The sequence below is a fragment of the Idiotropiscis lumnitzeri genome, chromosome 16 (genome assembly GCF_059441095.1).
Source record: "Idiotropiscis lumnitzeri isolate Australia: NSW breed Sydney's pygmy pipehorse chromosome 16, RoL_Ilum_1.0, whole genome shotgun sequence".
Lineage (NCBI taxonomy): Eukaryota > Metazoa > Chordata > Actinopteri > Syngnathiformes > Syngnathidae > Idiotropiscis > Idiotropiscis lumnitzeri.
The window spans coordinates 5,343,334-5,362,790 of record NC_142406.1 but is presented as its reverse complement, the minus strand read 5'-3'; the positions used below and the strand labels follow the sequence as shown (position 1 = coordinate 5,362,790).

The 19,457-nt window shown below is 38.3% G+C and overlaps 1 protein-coding gene across 2 annotated transcripts in view; it reads left to right on the top strand.

Annotated features, from left to right (window-relative positions):
* Window positions 1-18,947, top strand: part of LOC148321055 (DNA topoisomerase 2-beta-like) — a 62,273-nt gene extending 43,326 nt beyond the window's left edge. For both annotated transcript variants that reach the window (XM_088319382.1, XM_088319383.1), the window contains exons 21-36: window positions 83-314; window positions 764-898; window positions 2,092-2,292; window positions 2,390-2,585; window positions 2,649-2,740; window positions 3,036-3,191; window positions 5,581-5,664; window positions 7,227-7,421; window positions 8,918-9,044; window positions 9,224-9,382; window positions 10,607-10,796; window positions 10,947-11,029; window positions 12,455-12,547; window positions 15,458-15,577; window positions 16,206-16,294; window positions 18,536-18,947. In XM_088319382.1, the coding sequence (XP_088175508.1) occupies window positions 83-314; window positions 764-898; window positions 2,092-2,292; window positions 2,390-2,585; window positions 2,649-2,740; window positions 3,036-3,191; window positions 5,581-5,664; window positions 7,227-7,421; window positions 8,918-9,044; window positions 9,224-9,382; window positions 10,607-10,796; window positions 10,947-11,029; window positions 12,455-12,547; window positions 15,458-15,577; window positions 16,206-16,294; window positions 18,536-18,679 (2,296 nt within the window). In that variant the 3' untranslated portion in view covers window positions 18,680-18,947. The remainder of the gene's footprint in view (window positions 1-82; window positions 315-763; window positions 899-2,091; window positions 2,293-2,389; window positions 2,586-2,648; window positions 2,741-3,035; window positions 3,192-5,580; window positions 5,665-7,226; window positions 7,422-8,917; window positions 9,045-9,223; window positions 9,383-10,606; window positions 10,797-10,946; window positions 11,030-12,454; window positions 12,548-15,457; window positions 15,578-16,205; window positions 16,295-18,535) is intronic.
* The last annotated feature ends 510 nt before the right edge of the window (window positions 18,948-19,457 follow it).

Below are 19,457 nucleotides of genomic sequence, written 5' to 3'. Positions count from 1 at the left end.
AAATGTGTAAACGTTTGTGTTGCGTGTAAATTAACTCCATGTGGGTATTCTATGGCTGATAACTTTGTCTCAACTTCTACAGTCCTCTTGCCAAGCTGTTATTTCCAGCAGTGGACTCCAACCTTCTGAAGTTCCTTTATGATGACAACCAGAAGGTGGAGCCAGAGTGGTACATTCCCATTATTCCAATGGTACTTGTAAACGGTGCAGAGGGCATTGGAACCGGTTGGGCATGTAAGATTCCCAACTACGACCCCCGAGAGATTGTCAACAACATCAGCCGGATGCTAAACCATGAAGACCCCCTGGCAATGGTAAACTAGCTAGATAATTTGATATTATTGTTTTAAATATAATTACAGAGCAATGCCTTTGTAAAGTCATGTGTTCGGTCAAGCGCTTGGTAGCTCTTGTGAAAGCACTTTATGAATAAATGTAAGTAATTTGCACACTTGCAATTTCAAATAATTATGCTTGCTTGGCTGACAGTGGAGCATGTGTTGACCTTGTCAGCCTCACAAATGTTCTTGTTTTGCTTTCTGTGTAGCGTTTTCTCCAATCGTTAGAAATCGTGCCAAGTAGCTTAGTTCAAGACTGGACGTAAATGTATGACATGACAATTATGTACTGAAATCACTTAGTAGGACAAATAGTCAAGATCAAAGAATGGGAATCAAGAACGAGTTTTTTTTTTTTTTTTTTTTATCGATACAAAGTGTTGAATTTCACAACTTTGATTTGTCTGACCTTTTTTTCCTAAAAGCTTCCCAGATATAAAAACTTCAAAGGGGTCATACATGAACTAGGTCCGAACCAGTACCTGGTTAGTGGAGAGGTGTCAGTCCTTGACAAAAACACCATCGAGATCACAGAACTTCCCGTACGAACATGGACACAGGTACTTCACCTCCTTCTTCCGTCTGTATAAAGGCCTTTATATACCAATCCGACATCCGTTGACAGAGACGTCAACAACTCCGTACCTTCTGCGCTGGTGTGAGAAGTAGCACACCTCCATGCCATTGGTGGGAATAGTCAATGCGTAGCCTTTGAAGGTGATGTCAAATAATCAATGAGATTGGTTATTTCGTCTTCGCGCTCTTCTTCTCTTTGTCTAAATTTTAAGTGTTGTCTCTAATGTGATGTCCAAGGCAAAGGCAAAGCAGAGATCTCAACAGCAACCACTGTTCCCTGCCAGACAACGTGACGTTGTGGCGATATATTCATAAGTGAGATGTCTCACAAAAATTGATTGCGAAGCCACACCAACACGGGGAGCCCAGGAGGCAACAAAAAGGAGCCATTTTAAGCAGAATGGCTCATTATTTAACAAAGTCCCAACAATAGCACAGAATTTTAATATTGTGACATCACTAATTACTCGGATGTAACAATATCCAAATGTCACGATACAATCTTATCACGATATTAACCTCGTGATACAATAATTATGTCAATATTGTGGGGAGGCTAACCATATGAAAAAAGCTCATGATACTGATTTGATGCGGAATTCATCATGATATTGTAAAAATAAATAATAATAAAAAAAAATGTTTTTACCGTATTTTACGGCCATAGGGCGCACCTTATTAAAGGATGCAGTCTCACAACTTCTGGGAATTTTCGCCAGAATTTGTAAATACTGCGGAATCACAAAATCACACTCAATCTGAAAAAAAATAATATTTTGTCCAAATGAAGTTTTTTGCATTTTGTGCCTTGCTGTAAATTTACATTCCATCAATGTAAAGAAAAAAAACGCATCTAGGTTTTCACATTTATTAATATAAATTAATAAGGCAAATATTTTTAAACAGTTTAAATGTTAAAAAAAAAAAGAATGTTTTAGCTGTTCTACCATTTTTGTGTGTGTAATGCTTATGAATGCTATTCAAAGCATGAGCTTTTGTTTCTTATAAATAGGAAGTGTACGGCAAATAAAGTTGTGTTGACTTGTACAGGCCCATTGGTCGGCATCACCACCCAATCACCTCTCGCAAATCTCAACAAGATTAGAGTTACTGTATACAAAATGGATGGATGAGAACAAGTGCTGAACATAATTTCCATCTCCTCTGTCATATACAGGCTTATAAGGAATCTGTGCTGGAGCCGATGCTGCAGGGCACCGAAAAAACACCATCACTCATCAACGATTATAAGGAGTACCACACAGATTCTACCGTGAAGTTTGTGGTTCGCATGTCTGAGGAAAAACTCGCTCAGGCTGAAGCAGCTGGCCTCCACAAAGTCTTCAAGCTTCAGTCCAGCCTCACCTGCAACTCCATGGTAAACATTCATTTGACTCCAAATCCACTGCAGGTCAGTGATGCTGTGAATTGAAGGTGGTGTATGGTAAGAATATTTTCTTTCTGTTTATTTGTAGGTTCTGTTTGACCACATGGGTTGTCTAAAGCGATATGATTCAGTCCAAGACATTCTAAGAGAGTTTTTTGAGCTGCGCCTGCACTACTACAAACTTCGAAAAGACTGGTTGATTGGCAGCTCTGGAGCTGAAGCAGCTAAACTGTCCAATCAAGCTCGTTTTGTTCTGGAGAAAATTGAAGGAAAAATTTCAATTGGTAAGAGGTTTGAAAATCTTCAAATCTTCAATCTGATATTTTATCAATTTTGTATCCCAACAGAGAACAAATCCAAGCGCGAGTTAATCCGAATGTTGGTCCAGAAAGGCTATGAGTCTGATCCTGTAGCAGCCTGGAACAAGGCTCAAGAAAAGGTACGGTTATCCACATGAATGCTGTGCTTGAATCAAATATTCATCTTATATTAATAGGTTATGAGGCCAAATATATATTTTTACAATTATCTCTGTCAACAGAAAAACTATATTGTGTGGTGAGACTAACTGGCATCATACATGTTTAAGTGTGACACTTATCAATTCTCACTCACACACGCCTACGCCCGCACGCGTATATATATATACACCTCACGATTTGATTTGAATCAGATTCAAATGAACTAGATTGGATTTGTGTTGTGATTTTTATTTATTTTTTGGACTCTTACAGTCTCAAGAAGAAGATGATAATGACGGAAATGAGAGTGACAGCTCATTGCACTCTGGTACGTCGTCGGGGCCAAATTTTAATTACATCCTCAACATGTCCTTATGGTGCTTGACGAAAGAGAAGGTGGAGGAACTCCTGAAACAACGAGACCAGAAGGTAATTTATTTATTTTTTCTTGTCCACACATCGCACGTTATTCGTCATTATTAGTCTTCATTTTTTGAATGCAGCCTTGCGGGTGGCACAAAGTAGTGCAAACTCCAGGCCTTGCTTTTCAAGATTATTTTTCTTGCTGGGCAAAAAAAAAGTTTAAACATTTTTTTCTTTCTTAAACATCGTTTGTTGCTGTGTAATAAAATTTCCAAAAAAAACAAAAAAACCTTCATTTTCAAGATTATTTTTCAAGTTTTTTTTTTTTTTTTTGCAGTGGACAAGCCAAAAGGAAAAGGAATGAAATGTCTTTATTTCATTAGGGATCCATACCTATTAACAAGGTTTATTGTAGTTTTGGAATTTTAAATATAATTGGTGTTTATTTTGTTTTATGTTTAAGTTTTTTAATTTAGTTTTAATTAGTTTTCAGAACGGCTTTGTAAGTTTTTTTTAAACACTTAGTTTTAGTTTAGGTTTAGTATTTGTTTTAGTTTTGAAAGAAATTGGTGGTCTACTTGTGTGCGAGATTAGAAAAACACCATGGTAACTATTCTGTAGTAAAAATTCAACTAAAATATTATTTTTAAAAGATTTTGATAAAATAGGATACAGTTTAACAGTCCAGAGATTACAATAAGTGTTGTGCATGACACCCCTTCTAAAGTCAGATGCATGCATACAGTTTAATTCAATTTTCTTTTTTTTTTCGTATTTATTTCGAATATATAAAATATAAGTAAAATGAAAACACAAATGTTCAAAGTACAAGAAATGCAACCACAACAACAACAAAATTCAAACAAACACACAAACAGAACTACACTGTAAATGAAACTTGGATGCCCTGTTTACCACGTCGCCAACTTCTAAAGTGGATTTAATTATTTTTTAAAAGTATTAAACCATGTTTACAGTGTACTATTTTTTTGTATAATGGATAATTTTTTTTTTCATATCAAACAGATAGAACTTTTAACCGCGCGTTGCATTTCGGGATGAGAACTGGTGAGCCACTCGACCCAAAGTCACACGCAAACTCCTCTCTTGGAGTGACATCATCTGCTGGCTCTTTTTTTTTTTTTGCTCTTTCGCTTCTGTGAGATACACATTAAAAACACTACAACTCCCAGACGACAGTTCCACCTTTCTATGACTGTGCAGTAATATCAAAATAAGTACCATATTTTTACGGCCAAAAGATGCGCTGAATCAAAAGGCGCAGCACCAGTTGAGGGTGCTTAATACTTATTACTAGTATTTAATACTTAGACTGGGCGCGGCGCACTACGAGGCGCATGTTAGCATGCTAGCTTGCACATGCTAGCTTGCACATGCTAGCTTGCACATGCTCGCCCGCGCATGCTAGCTCTCGCTTGCTGATAGCTGTTAGTAACAGCAATTCAGCTCAGGCCGATCAGAGATGTCATGGCAACACATCTAATTGACAACGTCAGGGGAGGGATGTCACTGGTCACCACACTCCTTAGAGTCATGGTTTCAAATCAAAATCATTAATATGAACAGCATACAAACAAACCATGAAACAAAGAAATAAAATTAACACAAAACATGCATCTCTCATGCCGTTCATATCACCAAAAGAAATAAAAATAACAAAAAAACAGTTCTGACGCTTCCTGGGAGCTTATCAGCCTCAGCCAATTAGATGGCTAGTTAGAGAGATGTGAGTGGTGTGCTTTGGGCAGTGTGTTTTTTTTGTTTTTTTGCAATCTGTTGTCTAAACCTGCGATGTTTCTTGCTTGCAATAACATGAATGATAAGACAGACTACGACATTGTGGACAGATGCCCTTTTGTCCAGCTTTCTCCTACACCATCACCCAAAAACGTATTCACATAATGTATTTGCCACACGCAATTCCAAGCATAGATGTTTCAGACTTTGGCCAGCAGGGTGTGTTAACATGCACGCTGCAATGCCCCAAAGGGATCAGGCTCAATTGTTGAGAGAGTTGCTCAGTCTATACAATAGGCGCGTCAAATGACAAGTTTGTATTGGGGGAAATTTAGGACTTTAGCGGAAATACGGTAGATTTAAAATCCACCCCAAAGGCTTGTGTATTAAATTAATTGCCAAAGATGAAACAAAGGACATTCTCGCTATAATGATAGTTAGTTTTAGTTAGTTTTATAAACATAAAATGTATTTTCAGTTAGTTTTCATTTTTTTAAAAGCATTTTCGTTTTTATTGTATTTCGTTAGCAAAAATGTTTTTTCCATTTTATTTGTAGTCATTTCCTTAGCTTTCGTTAACTAAGATAACCTTGCCCTTAACCCATGTGGGATTTCACTGGCATATAATTGCCAAAATTGTTCATATTATGTATGTATGTCACTTATTTGTTATTCCTCTCTTCTTGGTCATGTGCAGACAGCAGAGCTACAGAATCTCAAGGATAAATCTCCGGACGATCTGTGGAAGGAGGACTTGGCAGTTTTCATAGAAGAATTAGATGTAAGTGTTTTAACAGTTTGCAGCTCATTATTTAACTTTTGATTGATCTCACCAGGCTGAAAAAAAGACATCCATTCATCCATGAATTTTCTTCAGTTTTTTGGGGGGAGTCAGGTTGCGGGTGCAGCAGCTTAAGCAGGGAAGCTCACACTTCCCTCTCCCCAACTACTTGCTCTTCGGGGGGGTTGCCAATACTTACCTAGGCCAGATAGGAGACATAGGGCTCTATTTTTGTAGAACGCCCACATGCATCTGGGCATAAAAACAGGCCCATTTTGATTTTCTAGCTACAGAAATCAGGCTTGTGGCTGTAGTCATTTTTTTTTCTAATTCAAATGTTTTTTACTAATGTACACTGTCCCCGATTGAACAAATATTATAATCAACCAATCAACTGCTCAACAGACCATCTCTGTTGTTGTATTTTCTGCTTCATAATGCACCACACATTTTAAAGGGTCTGAGACTGGCAGACCACTGTAGTACTTGGACTTTTTTTCTACAATATTGTAACACATGTGCAAAGTGTAGTTTGCCATTTTCTTATTGATTCAAGCATGTTGGAAATAAGGATGTTGAAAAAGATGTTGCTTGGATGACAGCATAATTGCTCCATATCATTTATGTTCCTTTCAGCATGAATGGTGCCTTCACAGAGCTGCAAATTCTGAGTTGTTTTGACGCATAGTAACCTGCGTAGTGGGACATACTCAACAATTGTTCGTTTGGTGTGTGGGACGCTTTACGACCACCACGACAGTCTAGCATGTCAGAAATTGTGTAAGTCTTACCGCGTAGTGTGACATGTCCTATATCGTCCTTCGATTGGTTCTTCTGCATTGACCAATAGGAAGACACCGTCCTCCTACTTATGACTCTTTGATCTGTGAACTGTACAGATCACACATCATGGTTTAGGTCGCTCATGGTCTGCAGTTGATTGGTGGGAAAATAATAAAGTTGTAAATTGACAAAATAATATATTCTTGCAATAGCCTTTGTCGGCTTTTGTTTTGAAGTTGGCCTGCATGGTGGCATGACCAGTATCTTGACTTATATTTCAGTTTTCCTTGTCAAGACTTTTTCATGCCATTACACAGTTGCCACCAACGTTAATACGACGTCATCCCGAAATCATATTCAGTCACTAAAAGAAACTGGAAGTTAATTACGCTGTCATTGTAAGCTACGACCAGAGGTGGGTAGTAACGAGTTACATTTACTCCGTTACATTTACTCAAGTAAGTTTGGGGATATTTTGTACTCCCAGAAGTACTAAATATCCCAAAACTTACTCTTGAGTAGATTTGTGAAGAAGAAACTGTACTCTTACTCCACTACATTAGGCTACATGAACTTGTTCCTTAAATCCCCTCCTCGTACGTATGCATCTGTCTCTCTCCGACATGACTGCAGAGACTGTGTCGTGCGTTTTTTTTTTTTTTTGTTTGTTTTTTAAACTGAGAGTTTCTTCACAGAGGTTGGATATGGTCACTACATGCACAAAGGTCCAGTGGTTAAAAAGAAAATATATATTATTGCTGTTTTTGTTTTTCTTTCAGAATTTTGAAGCACTTGAGCGAGAAGAGCAAAATCTGGGGAAAGTCATCAAACTCGTGAAGGGTAAAGTTGGAAAACCCAAAGCAAAGAAGCTGAATCTAGAGGAGACAATGCCGTCACCATTTGGACGCAGGGTGGATCCACCATCTCAGCTGCTGAAATCGGAGGCAAACAAGAAACTGAACAAAAAGAAGAAGGTAACATCATTATTCATCATCATTATTGGCCTTATTCAGAATCCATAACATTTTTATATTTTAAATAATATGTTTTGTGGACAACTGCACATGTGAGGCCACTTCCATTTACGTGCAAGATTTCTCACATACCAGTTTGAGTTTTCGATAAGATAGGCATGACAAATAAAATCCCTCATTTGTCTAAATGACACTTAATAACGGTATGCAACTACAAATTGAATCTCCATTCATCCATTATCAGAGCTGCTTCTCCTCACGAGGGTCTTGGTGGAGCTGCAACCTATCCCAGCTGTCTTCGGGCAGTAGGCGGGGTACACCCTGAACTGGTTGGCAGCCAATTGCAGGGCACGAACAAACATCCACACTCACAATCACACCTTTAGACATTTTGTGTGGGAGGCAACCGCAGTACCCGGAGAAAACCCACGCAGGCACCAGGGGAAAATGCAAACTCCACACAGGAAGGTGGAAGCCCTGCAAAACTGAACTGTGAGGTAGATGTGTTAACCAGTCGTCTACCATGCCGCCCTAAATAAAATCTAATAAAGGAAATGATAACATCTGGTGTGCCAATCTTGAAATAATTCCACATTTTCGATTGTCATTCAAAATCTTTTCTTGCCTAATTTCTTGAAAGTAGCAATTCTTTAAATATTTTTTTCCAAAATATAAAAACGATAAACAGCGATGATAGATTTGCCTACTCGTGTGGATACTCAGGTTTTACTTTACCAAGGATGATATACCTAGAATCTAGTTTTTGAAAAGGCACCGGGAGCAAAACTGAGTTTGGTTGTACTTTATTGAAGTATTTCCCACGCCAGGTTCCCTCTCCTCATCCTCATTGTCAGTCAGCCTCTTTGCCATGCGGCTCCTCAGAAATGATGCTGGCTATTCCGAAAGCTCAAACGAAATTGCAAGCCCAAGCATCCACGATCCATTCACAAACTGTGGCGTAATACGCCCAGCGCTGCCTCCCAGTCTTAGTAAAGCTATGTTCGCCACCCTCCCCACTTTAACATCCGCATGCTCAGTCGCGCCTGCTTATCTTCTGTAAAAGCAGTGTGCTGGCAAGGAATGCTCCTTGTCAGTCAAGTGGAGCGCTCATGAAAATCACACATTTAAAAATTTGGGCAATCGGTGTACACAGAAGGCACACCGCATTATCTAACGCTCAGTCCATTTTGGAGAAAATTTACGACTTTTGAATGTGCGTGGTCGTGAAAATTTGGTACAATGCTTTAATTTTTTCCAACACTTCTCCTAATGATGCTGATGAAAAAAAGCATTGACAGTGCCATGGTATGTTTCGCAATGTGGTCTTTCCTAGTATTCTGTTTCTTGCCAACAATTTATCCTCCCATGGGCATATTAAATGTTTGAATCAAGCAGGAAAGTCAAATGTCTAATTGGTAAACATGAGTTGAAAATCTTTGTGAGAAACTATTAGTACCAAGGTGCTGCCACTTTACGTGTCTATGTTTTCGTTTCAGGTTGACTCTGACCCAGTTTTGAAGCTGGAGGGTGATGATGATGTTTTGGGCGAAGATGCTGCAACAGGTGATAGCCCTGTAGTCAAACCAAAGACTCCACGTGTGAAGAAGGAGAAGAAAGAACCAGGTTAAAATTTGACATGGGTATTTGGGTTGATGAATCCAAAATGGGCTTAAAGAGTTTGTATGTTCTTCAATATAAATTGTTATTCTTGTTAGTATGGATTTGTTCATCATTTGAAATGGGTGTAGCATAAACAAAATGAAATGACATGACATTTGAGTTGCATTTGTTGGCACCTGCAGGAGTTCCCAGATTGAGAAAAACACCAGGACCCAAAGGAAGTCCTGTAAAGAAAGTGAAAAAAAGAAATCCATGGTCTGAAGATGATTCGAATTCTGACAGTGATGTGGAGAATGGTCAGCCTATCGTCCCCAGAGAGACCAAGTCTCAGAGAGCATCAGGTATGGTTTACCTTTTAAATGTCAGTCTGGTGTGAATAACTACATACTAACTATTTAATAAATAGCATTGTGTCATCAGAGTGTGATATTCGTTCACAAATGTTTGATTATACAGAAAGGTTCCATTATTAGGTCATCACATGCATGTGGTGCACATCTGCTTCAGTCAAAGGTTCTGTTTGAAATATCAGCTGGTACCATGTTCTCGCATTGGGTTTTCTCCCGCTACTCCGTATCCCCTCATTAAAAAAATGTGACTTATAATTTCTCAAAATTAATCATATACATTATTTCAACATGGATTTTATCTTATTATGATTCCATTTTCAACATAAATATTATGTGCATTATCATCAATTTTCTGGTACCACTTGTTCACATTAGGGTCAGCTGGAGCTCGTCCCAGCTGACTTTGGGCAAGAGACAGGGTGAACCCTGGAACAAACATTCATTCACGCTCACATTCACACATGGACAATTTAGAGTCTCCAATTTGCCAAACTTGTTTTGGGAATGTGGGAGGAAGCCTGGGTACCTGGAGATAATCCACACAAGCGAGGGGAGAACATGCATTTGTCCCACCGGAAGACTGGAAGCAAGGCAAGGCATTTATTTGTATAGGAAATTTCTTGAGCAAGATAATTCAAAGTGCTTTTCATCAAACATTAAATGCATTCCAAAAGTAGAAACAAAACCTTAAGACATTGCAAAAAAAAAATCTGAAGAAATCATCTAAAAGAATTAGATACAAGCATCAGTTTAGATAAATTAATAGATAACTTGCGAATGGGGATTAAAACAAAATGAGAAGACTGTAGCAAACAACAATGTTGTTGTTTCAGCTCAGATTTAAATGAAGTGACAGTTTGAGCAGAGCTCTGGCATTTGGGGAGTTTTGTTCGAGGCATCCGATCAGAGTTGTGGTCATAAGAACCAACTGGTGGACACCGGGAGGAAGGGATACCGTATGTTAAGGTGAAGAAGGAGTCCTATCAAGCCTTTTTAGCCTATGGGACTTGAGAAGTAGCCGACAGGTACAGGCTGGCCAAGCGGAATCCATGAAAACCGACTTCCGGATGGCTTTTAGGAAATTCTGGTCCACCATCCGGTGTCTAAAAAAAAAAAAAAAAAGTCTGATGCAAAACCTAATCAGACAAGTGTCATAAGTGTACAATAAACACAGCAAAACTAATTATGTTTGACCCATACTCTTCTTCTTTTCAGCATCCAAGCCGAAATACACATTTGACTTCTCAGAGGAGGAAGATGAGGATGGTAATGCGAGTGATAATGACATTGTGGATATCACGGATAAAGACCAGCTGAATGAATCTGAAATGAAGGAGCATGACAGTGACCATGATGAAGATGACTTTGATACAGACAAAGACTCGGACCGCAACCAGAAGACCATGTAAGACTTTGCTACATTTACGAACCTAAAGCTTAACTATTGAGTGGGCTTGTAAGACTCGGATCATCTGTGGTTCCTTGTTGCCTTTTTCCCTTCTTCGCCATCTCCTTACATGTCAGTTTTGAGTACTTTATAACCCTTCTTTTCTAGGTCTGAGCCTGTGGCTGAAAAGAAAGAGACAGCCACAATATTCTCTTCTAAATCTGTCTTCTCAGACAAGAGTAACGACAGCGGTGAGTATGAACTTTGTAGTTCTTATCATACACACATATGTAACATATGAGATCAATCACTCAAAGTTGTGTATTCTCGTCCTTTGGAATCCACACATTCACTTACAAAGACTTGTTTTCACCTCTTTAAGAAAGCAATTTGAAACATTATTGGAAAAGGCAAAGCCATTAACAAAGGCCATCTCGGTAAGGTTTTGTGGAAAAGGTGGAAGCCTAGGTCAGATGTGCTCCAAACAAAAGTAATGAATGAAAGACACACAGATTCTAATGTTATATAATAATTGGATGTTTTGTCAAGGGGATTCTGTGCCAACCATTTTGTCTTGTGAAGTTTATATTTCTGTAAGTAGGAACTACATTTCTTAGGAATTTTGAAATGCAATTGAGCCATAGTTACAGAATTATACATTTAGGCAGCTCAGGACAGCCTTTTTATTTTGTTGAAGATTGAATGTACTGCTGAGCTGCGGATACAGGAGGAGTATTTTATTTGCAACTAAGAGAAATCATTTCCTATTGACAAACATTTCAAATCAGCAAAGCACTTTTTCGAGCTGCTGGGACTGAAGTATATGGACATTTTTAATTAATTGGTAGTTTTTGTGTTCATTTATCTAATTTTATGTTGAAAATCCAAAACAGATTGTTTTTGACAAAATATTATTTATATTGGTATGGTAATTTTTAGGCAATGGTTATTAATTACACCATTGCACAAGCCTCGAAACTTCAGTTTACACACATTTCCGTCTGTTTAATAGAATATAATGGGAATGAATGAATCTTTTGTTTCTTCTTACATATTGTGTTTTTAAAAATCGCAAGTGAATGTTTACTCAATGAGACAAGAAAATTGTGTTGTGAAAACGTGCATCATAACAGATTAATTAAAGATGCCTAAAGAAACATTTTATGATCGAATCGCCCAAAGATTCCCACCTCGAATTATAAGATTTTTTGGTGACAGCTCCAACATCTAAATAATGCTTTCTGGGAATTGTTAGACTCGGCTTTTTAGAACAAGATGCTACTGGAGGTGCCAACAACTAAGCGGCACCTTAGAGGGGATTGAGAATTTTCTGTTGCCAGTCCTTCCCTATTGAAAGACGCTTTTTTCATTCTTTGGCTTTCGACCAAACATAAAACGGACACTGTACTGCTGTTTTCTGGTGTCTACTATTATATGTGTTAGCATCATTAATTTGTGTTTGAATTTACTGCTTTCACCATCTTTGTTGTTGTGTTACTTCTATTTTATGCTATACTCAATGTAAAGTGCATTGTTACAGCTGCAGCTGTTGTCAAAACGTGCTTTATAAACAAAGTTAGATTGTATTGTATATCTATTATCCAGGTCTAACTGGATCGTGACAGTATACAGAAATGACCGTGGGTTAACGTTGGCTTGCGTTTATATGCTTTTAGACGAGTCTAAGGCAGACAGTGATGACGACAACAGAGAGTTTTCCACCTTTTCAAGCAGCTCTGCATTTGACAGCTTATCGCGAGCAAAAAAAGGTAAGGTGATTCTTTGTAAAGAGAACTCCATTACAGTCAACTTGAACACAAAGCAGAACATACGCAAGAAATGTCTCTTAAGCCAGCCGCTCACAAGATACAAATCAGTGCAGCCCTGCTGAAAACTAGTTTTCGGGAGTTGCCAACTGTCCGCAAATTGTTTGGCTGCCACATGTTGAAAGGCAAGTGAATGGCGCACGTAGAAATTAGAAATTAGAAATCCCTTTATTGTCATTGTACTCAAGTGTGCAACGAGATTAGAGAGCTCCCCTCTCCAGTGCAATACAACAATAATACAGACAATTATATAAATTAGATAAATAAATAAGAGAGTGCAACGGAATTTAGTATCAAAATGGCAGGTCATATCACATGTTGTACATTCGGCTTATGGGTAATATTTCTGGACAAGCCTAAAATAATACACTATAGCCTTTAAAAGTCAATTCTCTAAAATTTTAAATCGTTGCTGTCCTGTGAAAAACATGGATGACCGTTTTTCGTTTTTTTTTTTTTTTTTCTTCTCAATGTTCACGTAATGTGGAAAGCCCATTAACATATTTTTTTTATTTTACGATGGAAAAAATGAACATGAGTGTTTTTCACAGGACAGTAACAAAATGCACAACTTCAACTGTTCAAAGTTTCAGTACTTTTAATACACACTTGCTGAAAACAGAGTAACGCAGCCAAACGTTAGTAAAGGTAAGACTTTTTGTTTGCCACACAACAAGCGAACGAGCACCAAACGTACTGGTATGCTGCAACAGAAGAACTGTCGACTTGAGGCTCCACATACAGTATACTGTTTTTTTTTAATGAAACCACAACAAAATTGTGCTCGCGTGACAGAAGAAAAGGATTACAGGAAGGAGATAAAATGGATAACCATAAAGGAGAGTGAAACATTATAAGACAGCAGCCGTGATAGATGTAGCAAAACCGAAAGATAGAATTGTGCGCAAAAAGCAACATGAAAAGCTGGAGAAATACCACGGGCTGAAAGAAGAACTAGAACATAGTTTTGGAGTTTCTGCTTTTTTTTTCTCCAGAAAAAAAACCTTGTCTCCAGTGAAGACAGAAATCTCTTGCCTTACTGACATTTTCAGCTGTCACTTCAGCCTTCATCACAGCTGTCACACTTCTGTGACATCGTAAAAAAAAAATTCTTCAAAATAAGGCTTCCCGACGCGATCAAAACTGCACTCCATGCCGTCGCTGTCATTGAAGGATGGTGTCCCAGGTGTGCGGAAGTCCCTATTGATGGTCCCGTTCTGTCTCAACGTCGTCTTATTTCAATGGCGTCCTTCATCCGTATTTTGAATTTCTGATGTAAGGATTTTCCCCTTGTCTCCTTTTTCCCTTAGATTTGTTCTTCTGCAGTGGTCCGTGATATCTTGTTTTCTTGTGCAGCTTTTTGTTTTTGTGTTCTAGTGTAACGTCCTGATGTATGGGCTGATATTTGTGCCACGAGGAACTGAATCTGAATATTGTTGAGTTGAATGTAAATTTTTTTCTGTTAATATATGTAGTGTTACATCTACTGGAGTTTTTGTGAATAATGAAATGACCGTATGATATTAATACTTCCTCCTCATTGACTAATATGTTGTGGAGTTCTTTCGCCAATTTTGATAGGGTTGGAAACCTTAATTTGAAGGTTTCCCGGATCCACCAACTGTTTTTTTTTTAAACACAGCTCTGACGAAGGCTGAAGTGACAGCAGAAATTGTCAGCAAGTTGATAGAATTCTCTCTTCCATGGAAAAAAAAGTTTTTTGTCTGGAAAAGAAGAAACTTCCAAACCTAAGATATGGACGTGACAGTGTTGTCGTCCTCCACCACTGGGAGAGATGAGGAAAGAAGCTTGCATGCCAAAGAAAACACACACACACATATACAAGATTCAACGTCAGATGCAGAAGAAGCAATAACTCCGGCAAGCCGCAACATCAAGAACATTATCACTACCAAAAACGCAAATAAAAATCATAAATAAAGCAAATAAGGCACTCGTCGGGGAACGGATAAAGACGACGGCAAACAAAATTGACATTATCAAAACGGAAATAAAGGAGAGAGAAACACGATAATTCACGCTGGATGACAATTTGGAGGACAATAAAGACGTATCTAAAACAATTATGCCAACAGGAATTTAACACCACAAATGAATAAAAACACTTTACTTGCAAATGACAGACAAAAATCAACATGGACAACACACAAACACATCCATCCATCCATTATCTATACTGGTTCTCCTCACAAGGGCGTGCTGGAGCCTATCCCAGCTGTCTTCAGGCAGTAGGCGGGGTACACCCTGAACTGGTTGTCAGCCAATCGCAAGGCACACATACACAAACAACTATCTGCGCTCAGACTCTTACCGAGGGGCAATTTCGAGTTTTCAATCAGCCTGCCATGCATGTTTTTGGAATGTGGGAGGAAACCGGAGTACCCGAAGAAAACCCACCCAGAGAACATGCAAACTCCACGCCGGAAGCTGGAATCGAACCCTGCAGACATACTTTCACAAGTGTGTTCTGACTGGATAAAATATTGCATGATAGTGTTTATCTTTTCTCTGAAGTGGCCTGCATAATTCTCTGAGGAGAGTGAGTCGGAATTAAGGCGAAACAGGTCAAATCGGGGTTGAAAAGACTTTCCGGTTCTATATTATTATCGGTGATTATCTTGGAAAATAATGTGCCATTTTTGAGGTTTTAACAGCGTTGTAAACGTTTTAGTTGGTTGCAGAAGATTTAGTAATTCAGTGTGTTTTCAAGTTTCCTCCACCTTCACTCTGCCACCCTACATCTTATTTTTAGTTTCTTTGGTTTCTTCAACCTATCCTTCCAACACTGACAGCAAATTCACATTGCATTACATGACTTTCATCTTTGTCTAGGATCTAAGAAGCCATCTGCTGCAGTTCCGAAACCTAGGAAGACACCCACACCCAAAACAAAGAAACCTGATAAATCACTGTGGGACTCTGACTCCGACACTGGGTCCAAGAAAGTAACAGGTAAAGTCACTAATTCCTAGCACAGGTGGTCTTCAGTTTACGACTGAGTTCAGTTCCAATGACACCAGTCTCACTTTCTGTCTGTAACCTATATGGCACAGGTGTTAAACTCAAGGCCCGGGGGCCAGATCTGGCCCGCAACCTCATTTTGTGTGGCCCGCAAAGGGCAAATCATGCGTGTCAACTTCTTGTTGCTAGCACATTTTCTTCACTTTTAACAACATTGAGATATGAGGTATTGCCATTAATTTGTTACCAATCATCCCCTTTCAAAATAAATTGAAACATTGTTGAACAAACGATTACTTACTGGCTTCTGAGTTCAAAACTAGCTGTCCATCAATTTGTTGTGTGTATGTGATAACGTAATCTGATCATACATTTCACAGTCGTAACGGCTTTCCGAGAGAAACCATAACTACGATGTGGCCCGTCCACAAAAATGAGTTTGACACCCCTGCTATATGGTGTAGTTCAATCAGAGTCAATTCCTTCCAAATTCATTTTAAGTACTCACAACTACAAAACACACTTGGTTGAAACCATCGCAAATCAAGGACTCCTCGGACAATAAGGAATCGCAATCACAGCAGCATAATGGTTACTTGATTTGCTCAATTCTGTGCAGGTAAAGGCAGAGGAAGAAAGAGAATGGCATCTGGCTCAGAGGATGATGATTATAGTCCAGTGAAGAAATTGGCAAAACTGGCAGGCAGGGTGAGTATCTGGAATCATTGATGAAAACATTAGATGAGATCATCTTTATTAGTCCCGAAATATATATATATATATATACACACATATATATCTATATGTGTGTATTTATATATATATATATATATATATATACACACATATATACATATATAGATATATATATACATACATATATATACATGTATATATATACATACATATAAATACATACATATACATATATATATACATATATATATATATACATATATATACAGTAATACCCCGGTTATCGCGGTTAATGGGGACCGAGACCACCCGCGAAAACTGAAAATCCGCGAAGTAGCGGCGCACCTTCAAAAAAAAAATAAATAAATAAAATACTTATATATACTTCGCACCTATATATATATATATATATATATATATATATATATATATATATATATATATATATATATATATATATATATATATATATATATATATATATATATAGGTGCGAAGTAGTGGCGCACCTTCAAAAATGCTTAAAAAAATATATATATATATATAAATATATATATATATGGGTAGAGAGAGAGAGAGTGAAATTCATGTTATAACAAAAAAAAAAAAAAAATTATTATTAAAACTTATTTTTTTATTCCCCAGCCATTATTTTTGTATTTATTCAATTACTTCTTTTTGTATTTATTTAATTACTTCGACTTTTACCTGCTGGTACGCCGTCCGGTGTGCCCTGTGAATGTTATGATCCTCCAGCAGAGCTGGAGGATTGAGCAGGACTCTCCAAACGCAGACACGGGAAAAAAGGTGGTGATACAAAGATATTTATTATAATCAAAGTATAGTCAGTGTAATCAGCGCGTCTCGCAGCAGCTGACGAGACGATCGCTGGAGGAACGCCCACACAGCTGAAAAAACAAAAACACACGCGGCATGACAGGCACGGATCATGACAGTGAAATGAAAGGTGGCATTCTTCATTTATTTATTTATTCATTCATAACTGACAGCCTCGCGCTCCGCCGGTACCCGGGCGGAAGGTGCTCCTATTCGGCTTAACTAACACGCACGCCGGCCGGTCTCCTTCGGAGCTCACGCACGGTCCCGAACGAAGCAAAATGTCGCCGCGCGAGTGCCCGGGCGGAAGTTGTTTCTCTTCGGCTTAACTGCCACGCACGCCGGCCGCAGTTCGGGTACGGTCCGAACCATGCGAAACGTCGCCCCCGATAGTGTCCGTCGCCACCAATCGTGTCCGGGGGAACCTGCTCTTCTTCGTCCACTCTCCTCTTCGGCGCACGCCGGCCGTCTAACCGCTTCAGCGCCCCCTTGTGCCGCTCGGCGAAACTACAATGCCCCCGAATATTTTTTAGACCCGCGAAGCACTGAACCCGCGAAAGGTGAACCGCGAAGTAGCGGGGGTTCACTGTATATATATATATATATATACACACACACACGGTAGCACTACTGTAATGTATTATGTTTAGACTAACTTTTTTTCAAGCAATATTTTTATAGTAAACTATATGTCACTCTTGACTTAAACAAAAGTGAGTCAAGACTCAATGACAATAGGGAAATATGGGGGCCAAGATGACAGCAGTGTACAACTACTGATCCAGTGTCCCGTAAAACTGGTATGGTGTTACGATATCAAGAATAAAAGTTAATTTAAAAAAAAAATGTAAGCAAGGGGTGAGGACACTGAAATATGGCAATTTTAGGAGACTTTTATTTTGACATGCAACCTCAGATTTGGAAGAACCTATTTTTTGGGGGATAACTGGGGTGGTGGTCTTGTTCCCTCCAGAACTTGAGTATTAGGATACATAAATAAACTCTTTATGGAAATTCATAGCTTACAGCTCGTTTAATTAATCAAGGGGCCACTCAGCGTGCCGCGGGCCACCAGTTGCCCATCCCTACGTTAGGCAGATTGTTTGGTGGCATGACCGTATAAAGTCGGAATTTATCACAACTCTCTTAACACAAGTCAAGTGTTTCTTTGTCCATCTGTTCGTCAGTTTACAGATTACTTCTTGGTTTAGGCAGGATAATCAACATGCAGTCTGTTTAATTGTTGCCTGTGGATTTTTTTTTTAAATGAATTACTGAAAAACTGCAAAAATGTGAACGTGGCTCAGTGTATTATCACTGTGCAATTAAAACAGAATTTTATAATTGCCATGTTTAACTTTTCATAATAATCAATGCATCAGTAATTTAAGTGTTCTTTTCTGTGATTGGGAACAGAAGTCTCACAATCCTCCATCCAATGACGAGAATGACAGCAACAGTCAGGGTGCTACGAACACTCCATTCCGGCCAGGCCGCGCAAAGAAGGAGGTCAAGTACTTTGCTGAGTCTGACAACGACCATGATGACATGTTCAGCTAAATCCACTTTTGACAATGATCACTCCCCTTGTATGGAATTCTTTTACTTCCCACGGAATTTGTACATTTCCCCTTTACATTTTATTTTGTTATTAGTATTGTTTTAAATTTTTGGATGTGTAGTTTAAAAATGTTTACAAATTTCTTTTTTTATGTTCATTGAAACGTTCTGTATTTGTCTATGGCAGCTTTTAGAAATTTAGAAAAGCTTTCAATTGTTAAAGAATCATGTAACTTTTTGAACAAGTAAGAGTAAACAATGAAATGTGTCACATTTGCTCATTTTGCATTATTCAAGACAATTATGTTGTATATGGAGGACTACTCAAAAAAAGGTATTTGCCTCTCAAATATCATATATCTCATAAAATTAAGAAAATAATTATTATAAAATTTAAAATAAAAGGAAAACATAAGGGACAAAATTGATCATGACAACCAGTAAGAGGTTTGGGATGATGAGGGGAAAAAATAACATGGATATAGAAAAGGGAACAGTTTCCATGGAAGAGATAATGAGTAAAACTTTAAGGTACAGCACAACATTATGTGTTAATATTTTTTTTTTAATGAAGCAAAAAAAGTGGTATTTGATTTTTATTTTAGGATTAAATCAGTGAGATAAGAGTTGATGAGAATGCTGAATCGCTATCAAGCTAAATTAAGACTTGTAGTGACCCTTTTCCCTATCAAACGGGTCACTATGGTTACTACTGGCCTGAGTTGGTTTGACGTGTGTCCGTTCCGCTTTTTCCAAAGTAAAGTCATCCAATTGTCCG